At 43.7% G+C, this 15,930-nt stretch overlaps 1 protein-coding gene across 3 annotated transcripts in view; it reads right to left on the reverse strand.

Annotated features, from left to right (window-relative positions):
• Positions 1-8,759: 8,759 nt before the first annotated feature.
• Positions 8,760-15,930, reverse strand: part of TRABD (TraB domain containing) — a 29,193-nt gene continuing 22,022 nt past the window's right edge. For 2 of the 3 annotated variants that reach the window (XM_026841076.1, XM_026841077.1), the window contains exon 10: positions 10,530-13,262. In XM_026841076.1, coding sequence (XP_026696877.1) covers positions 13,085-13,262 — 178 coding nt within the window. In that variant the 3' untranslated portion in view covers positions 10,530-13,084. Of the gene's footprint in view, positions 10,487-10,529; positions 13,263-15,930 lie in introns of those variants that run through there. The other variant, XR_003397637.1, reaches the window with a different exon arrangement.

The following is a 15,930-nucleotide window of genomic DNA, read 5'->3' on the forward strand; positions in this document are numbered from 1 at the left end:
AAAAGCTGGCCCCGCGGCACGGCAGCTCCTGCCCGCCCGGAGGCATCGCGAGGGGCAGTCGGCCGGAGCCGCCACCAGGTCGCGGGGAGGGGTGGCGGGGGACAGGCCGGGGGTGCCCTGCTGCCGCGTCCGTCAGTCGGCGGACGCCCCGTGTGGCCTCAGCTGCGCCTGGGGCAGCGGATCTGAAGAGGAAGAGCCCCGAGGGCGACACGCGTGGGCTTGGCCGAGGCTGCCCCGCCTGGGCTGGCCGGCGCTAAGATGTCCTGGCTAACGAGGGGAGGGAAATCGAAGGAGAAAGAGGAGGTGGAAAGCTCCTCCAGCCACGAGGAGAGGGGGCTGCTGGTGCAGGCCATGCTGGAGCACGGGGGAGACCCGTGGGACTGTAAGGTCATTGGGCAGGACCCCACCCTGAGAGCTGCGGAGAGGCACTGGCAGAACTACGTGTCCGTCTGCCACCCCAAGGGGGAGAAGAAGTGCTCGGCCCTGCAGTGGCTGTTGTTCGATCTGGCCCGGGTCTTGCAGGCAGCGGTGGAAGAGAAGGAGCAGTGTATCGAGAACCTGCAAAACAATCTGCAGGTGGCTCGCAAGGAGGTCCTGGCGCTGCGGTGCGACAGCTCGCTGCTGAGCGAGCAGGCCGAGGAGCTGCGCAAGCTGAGGGAAGAGCTGAGGGCTGAGGCGGTCGAGAACGCCCAGCTGAGAAGCAAGGTGCAGTGCTTGCGCACCCTGCTGTCGCTGGGCAAGGGTTTGGATCAGAGGATGGTGGCGGCTCTCGGGAAGACCAACTGGGACCCGGAGGTGTGGAATGGGGACGGCTGGAGTTTGGAGGAGCAGAAAGAGTCGTCGGTGCAAGGAGTGGGTGCTGCGGGCACTAGGAAAGTAAAGCCGGTGGAGGGAGATGGAGACCAGGGAGAGGGGGATATGTCCAGGAAGGAGAAGATGTGGAAGAAACGGAAGGAAGCGTGGCCTGTGTGGGTCAATCGAATGTGGACCTTGGAGCAGTGCACTCCCTTCACGCACGAGGGGGCGAAGCAGGTGGTGACCGCCATTGGGCTGCCGTGGCCCAGGGTGGGGGCTGTTATCAGAGCCCTGCCTGCCGATGAGGTGTTGGGGGGGGAGATCTTAAGGCTGGTGATAAGAAATTTGGGAGAGTACGAGCCTCTCAAAGATAACATGGAGGGGGCGCCCTGGAGAGATGTCCAGGAGGCGTCAGCCTACATGTGTGGGAATGTCTTACTCCGAGTGTTAAAGCAAAGGGAGAAACCAGTGACCCCTGACTTCGACATCTTTGGGGTGAATGTGGAGCAGGGGGACGTGGGGTTGCTGGCAAGCCGTGCTCCTGAGCTGCACAAAGGGTTTTTCATCAGCCTGGGGTCTACTTTAATTGGCCGCCCCCTTGGTGAATGTATGGCTACCTTGGAGAACATGGGGACCCTGATGGGAGCTGAGGGGAAAGGGATGGCAAAGCAAGACGAGATGGGGGCAAAGGGGAGGAAATACATTCCTAGAGGGAAAATTTGGAGATATTTAATAAGCCAGGGGGTGAATGAAGGAGAGCTAGATAGTAAGCCCACAGGAGTTTTACTTGCCAAGATGAAGAAAATCCTTCTGGAAAAGGGGATGAAGCAAGAGGAGATTTGGGAAAAACTGAGACAGATGAATCCATCAGCTCCTCCCCCTATTTCTTTAGGGGACCTTAAAGATTAGGAGTTCCAACCTCTGGTGTCAGTGGGATTAACCTCCACAATGCTGACCTGGTGTGCAGGGGGAAGGGGTAATGTGGAGGTATGATGTCTGTTGAGGGGGCGGGTGGGGGTGAAGTTTCTTAATTGCTATGGGATCAGAGACAATGTTATTAGATTATCAGGGTCTTCCACTCCTGGCTAAATCCATCTGGATATGGAGAGTGGGAAGGGGAAAAAGGAGGGGAAAAGAAGTAGAAGCCCATTTGTGGGTAGGGGAGGATAAGCTGGATGGGGGGGTGTAATTCTGTAAAAGGAGAGGGAAACGTTTTAGGGGTAGATTTCCTGTCAGTTCAAGGTAGATCTCTCCAAGGGAAAATTGTATAGTGCTGCTGACTCAGAAAGTGAAGCAGTTGCAGGAGTCCCCAAGTTACTGAAGTGCTGGTCTAAAGTAAAACAGAAACAGGGGTAGTAAATGAGGAATATGAGGTGGTTCCAACCAGAAACCCTCTTCCTATCCTAGTACCCATACAGTAGTGCAGCACAGAAGGGTCACAAGGAGTCTCAAGGGATGCAGCAAAGGCTGAACAGATTGGGATTTAAAATTCCTGTTTTCACAATTTCTGTGGGAGTCCAAGGGTGTGGAGTATGTGGATGGTGGAAACCCCTTGAAACCTTGGGGGCTTAGACTAGACAATCTTTAAAGGTCCCTTCCAACCCAAACCATTCTGCAATTCTGTGACCTGTAAATCCATGTTGAGTTATGCCTTTGACCCCTGGGAGTGGGCACCACTTGAACAGAGGCAAAATGATTACATGGATCCCTTCAGGAGGTTGAAGGAGGATTTGTATAAGTTTCTGTTTGTTGACATTGACAGAACAGGAAGATAGAGGCAATAACAGCGTGTGAGGCTACAGTTAACGCCGTGATTTGGTGTCTACATGAAGTATTGAACACATGTGGTCCTCCAATCTTAGCTGATTCAAATAAAGGAAACCACTTGACATGCACCAGTCAGAAGTTCCTGAAAGGGGTAAGGGTGCATTAGTTAATTCATATTTCCTACCATCCACAGTTCTCCAGGGGTAGTGGAGAGAGATAAGAGGCCCATCAAGGTGAGACAGAAGCTAATTCCAGAAGAAAGAGGACTAAGCTGGAGCACTTCTGTTTGTGTGCTGGGCCATGGGAACAGAGAGCTCACCAGGTACGGCTGCAGCTGGTCTCTGGTCCTGCCCCACAGGCAGATATCCTGTGGCAATGTCAGGAAACAGCCGTGTGCCTCTGATACTGATTCCGTCCTGGAGCAGGGTTCAGTCAGCAGAGAGCATGGACCCATGCTGTTCTCTGATGTTGCACAGCTGAAGAGCAGCATGCCAATACAAAGCAAGATGAAAATCAACCCCCACAGGGAAATATGGTCCTATCCACACCCCAGGTACAAAGGGGAGGGCCCAGAGAAAATTTAGGGTGATTGCAGCTCATGGGTTGGGAAACACAGAACTAACTGGAGACAAAGCAGAGGGGGTTTCATGGGTAGATGGAGCTCACTACTGGGAAATCAAAGAGAATGTTTCTAACTAACATTTAAGTGAGATTGGTCTTCATGATCAAATATGGCTGTGGGATCGATCACAGCTGTGAGAGCCTCATCATCTTCAAGGTGCTCATCACTGTGTTAAAGCATCAAGAATATTCTTAAAGCATTGCAGGCCCTGTTCAGTGTGTTCTGCTGGCTTCTAGGTGTAAGAGAAATAGTTTGGATGTGGAACATCGTTGCTGCTGTTTAATAATCTTATTATCTTCAGGAAAGATGTCAAAGGAATTTTAATACAAGACCTGAAGATGGTGGGGGTGACAGATGTTTGGTTTCCCATTAATAAGTATTTGTTAATTGTCCTTCCAGTATTGACTGACTTCACCTGTAACAGAGCATGGACTGGACAAAAAGGTGGAACTAATAAGTTAGATATTCAACTAGGATCCCAATATGGGTCAGCCACAGAAGTTGCATGGGATACAAATGGTACCTTTGCAACCACTGTAATAATAGGGGATGCAGTTGTATCACTTGATATGCTTTTAATTGTTCAGATGGTGCAGATTTAGTTTTGGCCACTGTGCATATCCAAAACTAAAATCACACCATCCACAAACCCTGTAGGACAGTATCCATATGTGATGGTTTGACTCTGGCTAAATGCCAGGTATCCACCAAGTCGCTCTATCACTTCCCCCATCCCCTTTCCCCTTGTTTTCTCAACAGGGTAAAGAGGGGAAAGAAGATAAACTAACCCTTGTGGGTGAAACAAAAGCAGTTTTAATATAAGCAAAGCGAAGCAAAGGTCCGCGTGCAGAAGCAAAAGCAAACAGATTTAGTCTCTACTTCCCATGGACAGGTGATGTCAGGACTTCTCAGGATGCAGGGCTCCCATACACGTAGTGGTTGCCTCGGAGGACCAAGGGTGATCCCACCCCCTTTCTCCCAGCTTTATACTGAGCAGACGTCATAGGGTATGGAATATCCCTCTGGTCAGTTCGGGTCAGCTGCCCTGGATGTGTCCCCTGCCAGGATCTTGCCCACCCCGTCCCACTGGGGACAATATCAGAAAGATCCTTGGTGCTGTGTAAGCACTGCTTAGCAGTAGCCACAACACCAGGGTGCTATCAACACCCTGCCAGCTCCCGACATAAAACACAGCACCGTCAGGGCTGCTGTAGGGGAAAACCAATTCCAGTTCAGCCAGACCCAGTACACCATATTAATCCTTAAGATGGGGAAAGAGGTGGGGAACTGATATGTGAGGTATGAACTGTTCTAGAATATATCCAGAGTGTGACCCATATATATGTACATGGGTTGTTCCTCTTATGATTGTAAAATCTCCATCCTAAGAGATACTGAAAAGCTATCTGGAGACAATCCTGGGCAACTGGCTCTAGGTGACCCTCTTTGAGCAGGAGGTTGAACTAGATAATTTCAAGAGGTCCCTTCCAACCTCAATCATTCTGTGATTCATTCTATGAAAATGGCAGCAATTTTGAGTCACATACAAGGTAAATGGGTAACAAAACTTCAGACTGTTGAGTGATACAACAATAGTGATAACTACCAAATGTGGCACATGGTAGAAGCAACTGCCAAGTTAAAAAAACTAAACAACAAGCTTTAAGGGATTAAATTCAATAATATCTCTGTTGTACTCAAACTCAATTAGCTATTAAAAGAGCTTTTTTCAGATGTACTACCCATGAGAACAGAGTGTATACAACAAAGATCCTGTATTACAATGGATGTTTCACCAGCTGCTGTTGCAAACGGACAACTAAATGAAAAATATGTACTAGTTCTGCACAATCAGTTGTGGACCACAGGAAGATATTGTGTGTCAGTGGAGCAAGTTGGCATGGGAAGGCCAGCGGTGGTTGGTAACAGTGCAGGCTGTGTATGCGTCACTGCACCTGTAATGGGAGAGTGGATGATACCACGACATCAGTGGCTCCAGGAGAAGATCAAAGATGTGGCATTAGATCTGTTGATGGTGTACATTTGTTTGCCTGTTCTCAAAAGCAGGGTGTTATTCCAGACCAAAGGAGTAATGATGTCTGGGAGCTGAGAGGCCTTGCTGGGATGAGGTGTTCGAACAGCATGACAGCATACAGAAGGGAGACAAGAAACCAGAGACCCAACAAGTTGCAAGCCTGAGGACCACCTTGGCAAGTAAGGAACTGTCAGAACCAGAGACTGAAATTGTGAACCATACATTGTTGGTATGACATGTACATGGGTTGGTTTCCAAAAGCTACTGTTATGCAGCACTTAATCCTGTATTTGTTATTAATTATGATAGAAGTCATGTTGTTCTTTATTCTTCTATATGTGCTTTGCTTGTTTCAAAAGGAAAAAGTGTGCTCATGTGCCCAGTTGAACATATTGCGTGTGTCATTAGCCTAACAGTTGTGGTGGCTTCCAGCTGGAAGGGATTGAGCTTATGGGCACCCAGAGTGGTCTGAATGTCCTTGGAGGAGGTTGGGCAGACCAGGAGGTGGCTTGTGAGTGAGAGGTCCTGCTGGAGTAATGCAGCCCCATAGAGCTGAGGCCTCAGCAGTGCTGGCAGAAGGGTAACAGGTACCTCTGCTGCTGCTCTCTGCTACATAAACTGTCATCTTGCACTGGGATCGAGGCTAATATGCAATAGTTGTGTGGTAATTGCAGAAGGTAAACCTGATGGGACAACCACAGGGGAGTTGTGGGGAGCTAGCCTGCTGACACTGGGTATCCCTGCTAGTAACACCACATAAGGCTGTGACTGCCTGGGTAATGGCATCAGAAATACCACAGTTAGGTATGGCTGTAGTAAAACCAGGACCAAGTGGAAGGAAGTAATGGGGCAGGTTGTTTATTTGGGTGGAGGAGAGGTGGCTAAAAGGTAGGCCCTGATGCCAAAGAATAAAGGATGAAGTCCACGGAGGAAGACCAGAGGGCTCCTGCTGATGGTAGGAGTGTGGATGCCTCCAGCTGGTAGCAACACTGGTCTGCAGACTAGCCCTGGAAGGCATCGCCTGGGATAACCTGTTGGACTCGCCCCATCAGGTCTCTGGCAGTATGTCGTGGTGTGTGGGGAAGAACCTTCTCCTTGGGACTTACAAAACTCTCACTGAGGGTTGGCCATGTGTGAGACTCATTAGATCTGAGATCAATCACTTGTAACTTCATAGCTGTGCTTTATGGTTTGCATAAGTATGTAACTCGATCAGTGGTATGGTACTTAGGTTATTGATTATTATTCTGTTTTTCTAGCTTCCTCATAGTGTGTTCACCAGTCAATAAACAGTGTGCCTCAGTTATGTCTCTGGTAACTGGTCTGAAGAGGGGAGCCATACCTCCGCACAGTCACAGAGTTGTGGTCTATGCTGTGGGAGTGCTGCCTGCCACAAGCCTTCCTCTAACAGGCCTGGGCGTTGCAGAGAGCAAGTGTAGGACAAGGTCTGACCACCACATGCCCAGGAGTACCATTATTGATCTGCCTGTGCACAGTCAGAGAGGCAGAAATCCATGTATGTAGTGGCCTGGTAGAAACTGCTCATAACTGCGATGAACAGTCAAGGCTACTGTTGGTTCCCCAAGTCCTCCCACTCTGTCCCACGTTAAAGAGCAGCACCAAGAGCCTGCCAGAGTGGTCACCGTAAACATGGCTTTGGGTGAGAAGCCCACAGTCTCCAGCTGCCTTAGAAGAGCAGCAGCCTATCAAGCACAACAAACAAAATTATGCTAAACTTTCAGAATAATGGGGGTAAAAGTCTGCTGAGGTTGGGTCTTGCATGATCAAATTAAGTCTGTCCTTGAAATGTTACGAACAATGCAATCCATGCTAATTTCAATTGTTGTAAAACCATGATTTGTACAAAAGAGTAAAATTAAGGTGTAATAATTATCTTCTCTAGCTGTGTAATTCTGTATTTTCTTTAAAGTATCCTAGAAGCAACATACTCATGTTTTTTAGCAGATACTTAATTTCTTAAGTAAAGGTTAGTATGTTATTGTCAATTCATCAAGAATCTGCCTCTTAAGCATCAATACAATCACAAGGAGAAATGAGTGTATACTACAAGTCAGTAATTGTTCAGGATGCTCCTGTTTTGTGTTGTTTCAGTTAATACCAGGTACCACATCACTGACTCAAAACCAAAACTCTCCAAGGTATGCACACTTCTCTGAAGAATAGCCTCAGAGTCCAGTAGGCACCTCCACTTAAAAATGGGCATACCAGGTAAACTATCTGCAGTCGGTAGATGGCACTAAATTATTACTGTTACTCGCAAGTTCCAGCTGAATCAAGGCAAACTAAAATCACAACACTGGGTCTGGGCTCCAAAGAACTCTGGCTGTAATCATGAGGCAAGAGACAACACGTGGATGGAATCAGGGAGGGAGATGCAGGGAGGTGGTGAGAAGATGCCAGCTGGCAGGTGGTGCACCCCTAGAAACCTGCTGTACTCACTCAAAGGTAAAGTACTGAGGAGTCCTGCCAGCCTCTGCTGCACACAGCTCTAGCAACTGTACAGCTCCTCCAGCTGGCCTTGAAGATAGCAGGTGTGCAGTTCAGTTGCTGCAGAGACACGGGGCATTAATAACCACCACAGTCTAATCAAAACATCACTCAATTCAGTTTGTTAATCATCACTGTAGCTAAAAGCAGGGACCTTTTACCACTGACAGAATATTACTTAGCTGGGAGGTGACACAACCTACTGGAAGTGTCTTTTTTTAAAAAAAGAAGTCTGATTAAGTCCTGTTCTTTCTACTTTCCCTCATGCATCAGTTTTGATGCATCAGCACCAAGTATCTTGGATGAGGCAAGTGTGAAAGTGGTAGTGTGCATCTTTTCTCTCCTCAAACACCACTAGAGCTTCCCTGTACAGTATGAAATGAACCAACAGACTAAAACATTGAACAAGTAAAAATGAGCATTTCCTCACATTTTACCCCTTGGGTGGCACAGAGCTACCCAAGGAGCCAGAGCCAAGTGGCAGGACCCAAGGGCAAGGTCTTGGAAAAGAGCATGCACACCCTCAGCTGCCATCCTTCTCTCTACTGGGATTAAGGATCAGCCCATGCCCATCTTTGCTGCTGATGCCTCCCTGGAGTATAGAAAGCTTCATTTGCTCCTTTTTGGTGAGACTGCAGCATGCAAACAACACAGGAGGGGATAATTAGACAACCCACCCCCTGCCAGCCTCTTGAGCTAGGACCTGCTGAACAGGACAGCTGCTTGAGTTATTCCCTGTTCCCCTTCACATACCAACTGACACAGAAGACTGCTTCTGTAGGTATATGCACAGCAGCTGAATCTTTTTTCACCTGAACAGTTAAGTAAATTGATTTTTGGCTTTGTATCTTTAGAGCTACTTGTGTCCTGTGGTTGTCTTCCACGCACATTTCCACAGCCCACTGAAAGGACTCAGTACCACACCAAAGTCTGTCCATCAGTCAGATCCAGAAAAGTGACCTTTCTCCTGCAAATACTTAAGAACCCCAAATCTTGCAACAAAATCAGTCTCAAACACTCAAGTCTAAAATTAAATTTATTTCAGTTTTAGAAAGAAACAGGAAAATACATACATGAATATCTTAGAGTTACACAAGTGACAGTGTGTGGTTTCTTTTCCATGTGTAGTTCCCACTACTGCCTGGCACTTTGAGACAACTTGGTATATTTTTCAGTGCCCTTTAGAGGTTTACAATACACACACAGAAAAACAGCTTCCAGTGGAAATATGGGCAATATTAATCCACCTCAAAAATAATTTAATTTGGTTCAGTATTCAGTATAGAAAAGACATCATAAACATGACCTAGGCCAGCAGTATGCATGTAACACTAGTGAACAACACACTCTAAAAGCAGGCAGCTGCCTTCTGTAGGCATGGATGTGCAAACTGAGGCTGCCTGACTGAGCAGTACTTAATAGTTCACGTGCTGTGCAGCATGTCATCTGCCAGTCCCATGGACAGTATTTAACAATATTAATTTTTTCTCCCCACCTGCATGGCTTACCCAGCACTTCTTTGCAGACACAGCTGCAAGTGCAACTAAAGGGAACTTTGCCTGATCAAGGAAAACAGGACTGCACTTTGTTTCACATTTGTACCACTGCTTGATGAAGGGTATAATCAGCAGACTATTCAGCTGGTATATTATCTGTATGGAATACAGCTTATCATATATTTACTTACTTTCAGTATGAACACAGGGTCTTTTAGAGATTTTTTTTAAAGTAATGATCATATTGATTTACCTGACTCAATCTGAAAGAATAAACTCTTTTTGCCACTAACCGGGCACCTTTTCCACTTAAAGGGTCTTTAATTCCCATGCAGAGGATGGTACTTTAAGAATAAGCGACTATGCCTGATGTTAGGCCAGTGTTTGAGCACTTTGCTGGACTGGGACTAAGGCCATCAGCTCCTTGCAAGACCGAGCACTAGAGAAACATTAAAAGAAAAGCAACGACAATTAAATCAAATTCAGAGTTAGGCATGGTGAGTTAAGTACTCACGTTAAGAAGTCAGTCTCCCTGCACATTCAGTAGGGCAGGGAAACTCATCCTTTCCTCTCAACTAATTTACATATGGTAGGTAAACTAGTTTCCCTCCTTCAGCACTACACTCAGATGCCCCTCAGTAGGAGGTATTTATTCCAACTGACCTCCTTGTTCAGAAAAATGTATTAGATGGTGACATTATAATGTACTAGATCTAGCTAACCGGTGTTTGTACTCAATAAAAATACTGATTTATGAGGAAAATAAATGCCTTCAACAGAAATGGTGGTTAAAATACTTTATTTTTTATATCATAGAACATACTGCTGTTTACTTTAAATCACTTTAGAATAAAGGCACACATTGTTAAAAATACTTCAAATTTACATCACATGTACAAATGCATAAAACAGATGTACATGTCACCAAAAAAATACAATATGGCTTCATAAGGTTGAGGTGGGGCTGAGACAATTCAACATATATTTAAATTTTACAGGATGCTGTTAACACTGAAAGGACTGACTAGAACAGAATGGACCTAAACCACTGATTATATTACATAAACAGCACAACACATTGAATATACAACACTGAGCATTTATGTATGGATTCATAGGATTGTTAGGTCTGCAAATTCATCAGACTTTCCAGTGCTACTGAGTAAACAGTGCATGCGTACGATCTGCCAGTTTGCAACAGTGGGAAAATAAATTGCAAATTCTCCATCCACAAACAGGCTCCTTGAAGAATCTGCTGATATGCTTTGTAAAATAAAAAAAAAAAAAAAAAAAAAAAAGAAAAAAAGAAAAGAAAAAGAGTGAAGCAATAGACTTAAGGTATTGACTGGAGAGAATAACTGAATAATGAACAGACAACTTACACAGTAATCACTTCTAGCTAAGAAGCATGAAACATTAAGTCTGCAAAAATGCTCCATGACAATCATTTAGCATTAGTCCCACCCAAGTTTAAGGCTCATATCTAAAATTTACCTTAGATTTGTTTTCCTTTGTGTAAAATTACCTGAGCGCAGATATCAAAGATCTACAGAGCTTTTAAAATATCTCAGATACCTTAAAAATCTGTAGATAACTTAAAGCAAAACATCAATATATTGAATTCTACCAGCTAAAAAATTCTCAAAAAAACAACGAACAAAACATTTTGGTAGGTCAGTAAAGCCGGGAGAAGAATGATCTTAAGCTTTTGCTTTCATATTTTAAATACATACATAAAATGTAATAGAATTATTCAAATAGGACTGCTTAATTGTAAACAATACATTAAACCTTTTAAAAAAAAGTATCAGGAATCAAAATTCAGGCAGTCAATCTAGTCTTCTATACATTGTTTACAAATGCTGCATTTCCTCTTGCTAGAGGTGGCTGGTGGTTTGTTAAGCACTGATAGATGGAAAATAAAAGGACCCGCCTCCACTGTATTCTGTGTTATCATTTACACTTTGTGTCAAAGAAGTGTGAATTGTTGCCATTCTCATTTCCTAAGGCTTATTCCCTGCACAACTCTAAGGCCCAGATCCAGAAAAGCACCAAGCATCATCTTAAGAGCTCTGCAGGATCACGTTAGATTTAATAGATTTAAAGATAAACATACACTTAAATGATTTGCTGCACTGGGACTCAAAACGTTTTCGAAGTGCAAGGCAGTAAAGCATCGGGGTGCACGGACAGACCAACTCCCAGCAAAGTCAATGCCATCACAGCAAAGAGCATTAGACCCTCAATTTCATTAAAAAAACCTTGAAAGCCAACACTGCACAGAAGATCCATGTACATACTTGCAGCAAACAGATTGTATGGGATGATTTCCAACACAAGGCTTTGGAAATACACCCTACTAAAAGCAGTTTGTTGATTTTACTGAACCAACTGAAAACACCACACACAACACATATCACCTTTTCCTCCTCCTGCCTCACACACTGGTTCCTATCTTTCACTCCCAAAAGAAATTAATACAGATGAAAACTTCACTTGAAGCATATGAGCCTGAGGAGCAAATGGGACTCTTCAATTCAAATACATCAGGCTAACTTTGATATGACAGTTACAGTTATTTGTGTTGTTGAACTGGGACTAGCTGATTGCAGAGGGTACTTTACAATCATTGACAATCCTGTATAAAGGTTACCAAAAGAAATGCAAATGAAGTATGAACCTGTGATTCAAAAAACCCCAAAAAAACAAAACCAAAAATCGATGATGGATGGCTGTCCTGGATAATTAAGAAAGAAAACCACAGCAGTTTGAAGTACCCATAATTCTATGTATAAATAGCAAGTAATCCAAATAAAATGCTAGTTTGAACAGCTAAACTGAACACTGTTTTTCTATTAAATAGATTAAAACATTCATCCACTGAGAAATTACATTGATAAATAAAATATTTTCATGTATCAAAAATGAGGGGCAGGTACTATCAATTCCAGACTTCTTGTCCCAATAATGAAAGGTCCAACAAAGTAAATTGTACAGTAGTTCTAGTCTCTTAAATTTACAATACTGAATCCAGCAGGATTTGGCTAAATAATACAGTTTAAATAAGCTAATCTAAAGGAACAGAACGTCCTGTAAACATCTGACACAAACCACATTGCATTCTGATGGTGTGGCTATACTTTCTCTATGCAGGAGAATGACAATTCAACTGGTGGTGGTAACAAGGGATGCAATCTAAAGGCAACGTTCCTGTTCTTCAGTAAGGCTTGTAAAAAATTTGAGCAGTGTACGTATGACAGCCTGTACAATTCTGAAATTTTTGGAAAGCTCAAGTTTAAAAAAGCCTAAATGTTTTAAGTATAAAACACACATTGAGAAGATGTCCTTCTAAATCGTGTAAAAGTTTCTGGCACCAGAAATGACCACTAGGTATTATTATACCCAAGGAAAAAAAGCAAAGAATCACTCAAGACAAGTGTCCCTGAACTTCAAAGCAGATGCAGCCAATTAGGTTACTTTGTGTTGTTCTGTTCCTCTGGTAAAGAAGTCATGAACATACACTCAGCTTAAGCCGTCTGTACTACATAATCTGTAATATATATTATATATACAGACAGTATGTGTATATATAATATATATTTTTGCATACATATTTCTTTTACCTCAATCTGGAATCATGTGGTTTCATGCAACACACTCCCCAAGAATCAAACCTATTCATTAGATCATAGCTGGTGTAACTTTAGTATCAAATCTTTTATTATACAGTGATTCAGTGTTGCTCAGCATCGATCTGACTAGATTTTTCATCTCACTCTTCTTTCAGTCCAGTTCACGTTTGTTGCCTCTATCACCCTTTTTCAGCCACCTTCTTCTTCACATAGTGCCTCCACTCGGTGTTCAATGCTGAGACCGTATTTCTGTCAGCTTCTGAAGATAGCTCTGTGCTGCTGGCATCGAGAGAATAAACTGAACTGTCCTTTGACCTATTCGGTAGCAGCCATATCCCATCAGTCCAAAAACTGTTGCTTTTATGACAAATTTGAAAATCTTACTTGAAGCTGATGGAGGAGGCACACTGAAGCAGAAGACATAAAACAATGTTAACACCTGCATAGCTGGAAAGAACAGGCATTTTCCAGTCAAAACAAGGATCTTTTCTCCCCTCCCCCTTATAGTGCCAGAGACCTTCAGGTAACAAATGTGCCATGAACAAACAACATACACTTTCATGTTCAACAGCTGTAGCTAAATTAAAAAGTATAATAATAATAAATAATAAATAATAATAAATAACAATAAAGCTTTTTCCACTTATATATGATGCCACTCTTAATGGCTGCGGACCTTGATTTGTCCATCACCCTACCAAAATAACCAAGGCAACATCAAGATTTCTTTAAAAACACTAGAAGTTAAGGTATCATTTGTTAAACTGTTCATAATATTACTATGCATATCTCTGCACAGAGACAAAACTCAGGCTGTGTCCTGTGTTTCTTCTAAGTTCAACACCTGTACAGTCAACTCACTGTCATTCAGGGTAATGGCAGAACACAGTACACTGGTATTCTGGATAATGCGTGTCAGGACCTGGTCAGGTTTGTGTGGCCAGAAGGGTTAAGTCTGGAGCCAGGCTGGCTGGCCCCCGCACAGATTTGGGATCTGTTTCTGCGAGGGGTACACCCCAGATGCCAGGCAGGCTTACCAGCCTAGCTGCAGCTCCTGCATGAGCATGTGGAGAGGCCAAGCCCCTGCAACGCGCTCTCGGCCTCTGGAGCTCTGCAGGGGAGTGCAGACAAATCAGAGGCTTTGCATGAAGCTGTCTCCAGTCCAGCAGGTATTGCTGGCTTTAGAGGTCTCCTCAGAACTGCTTGGAAGTCTCTGCACTGGCCACCTGGAACCAGGAGGGCAGAGGACAACAGGCACACCAGATCTACCTATGAACTTAAGTGTACAAAGCAAAATGTTCAGAATAAATCTGGCTTTGAAAGCACAGCCACATGCACACATAGCCCTGCACCTTCACTAAGAGGCCCTGCAGTACCTTAGCTGGCCCTGCACCCACAGTGTGCCTACGCTGCATCTGAGACAGCCCTCTCGCAGGTGACAGAGGTCTCTGCATGTCATTTCAAAGAAGTCACAAGTTCTCATTTATTTATACCTAGAAAATGTTTCTAATGTATTCAGGAGCAATCAGTCACAGTAGAGCAAAAACACTATGGGCACACTCAAACCAGGTTAGATGTGCTGAGAAGAAGATACAACTAAACTGAGTTTAGATCCATGCGTTCAAGCTAGGACAAAGTTATTACTGGTAAGATTTTGCATATTAAGGGAGTATACAGGAAGAGTTTTTAAAAAAGCATACACATGGAACAAAGGATGGGGTAAAGGCATCCCTTTGCACCTTCTTATGTGCTGCTCTATTCTCTCTCATTTCCAGTCCCTCAGTGCAATTTAAAAAAAAAAAAAAATCCATTCATAACAATCTGAAGCAAATAGTAAGGTCTGCTCAGAGTCAGGTTCAATGCATGAACTTAAAAATTAGAAATCTGAGAAAGGTATGTTTCTATCCAGACAATTTCCAAGATTGCTTTCCAACCTGTAAAACCTAACTAAATGTCTGTTAACGGTCTTAAAAACTTTTCACTTTAGAAAGGCAACAACAACGATCACAAAAACCCCCTCATAACTCTGCTCTGCAACTGCAGTGCAACAGCACGAGAAGTAAAAAGTTTAATGAGAAATGATTCTCAAATATAGTAAATTTATGAATGTCATTTGCCTCATACTATTTTAGAAAGTCAAGTTAATGTAATATTAGCGTCCTGTGAAAGATACTGGTAACCATTCCACTTAGTTATGGCACTGACACGGTAAAAACAATCAAGCCAGAGACTAAACTTTGATGAAAAAGATCCTCTATGTAAACTTGAAGACATACAGTCAGGCTTTCAGCTATTCAGTTCTGCGATGTCAATGATGCAGCCAGCATTAACCATACAATTATCTGGATTTGGGCAACCTCATTTTACAGGTTATTTGTGAGGGTGCAGAGGAATATGGACATCTAGTTTGTGACTCCAGGTGAAAGACTTATAAATAGCTAGGCAGGGCTTCTGTACATTGCATTCTTGGATCCAGACACCGAAAGTCTCTCTAAATCATATTTTAGATGCTTAAATACACCATTTAGGTGGGGCAGTCTCTTCTGTTTTTCAGAGCCTCTGAGGAGCTGGGTGACGTGCTTACATAAACAGCCAACAGATGTGATAAAATGAAGCGCCAGTATTTCAAAGGCTCTATTATCCTAAACCACCACAGACCAGTACTACCAGGTCATACTATAACCCTTCCTACACTTCTGAAGTTCCGACCATTTGGCTTTATAGAATACATGTAGCCTGAACATTTTGGTTCTTCAATTCTTTTACAAAGCACATAAATTATTTTAATAGGTACTTTGGAGTGAGAGTTCACGAGATATGTGGCTTACATCAGCCTGTATTTAGGTATACTCATTAAAGCACGTTATTACTTATATGTATAATTATAAATAGGCTATGAGCAACTGTGACAGTAAGCTTGCCAGAGCCAGCAGTGTCCTGACACAACAAAAGCTTTGAATCCAACAATTCATATTTACCTAAGCTAGACTGGAAGCCTTATTTTGCTTACACCATCTTCTACAGACCTCATTTGAATTCTCATTTTAAAAGCCTTAAATGTGGATTCCCCCCCCC

Source organism: Athene cunicularia (genome assembly GCF_003259725.1).
Source record: "Athene cunicularia isolate RWA chromosome 1 unlocalized genomic scaffold, athCun1 chr1_part2, whole genome shotgun sequence".
NCBI lineage: Eukaryota > Metazoa > Chordata > Aves > Strigiformes > Strigidae > Athene > Athene cunicularia.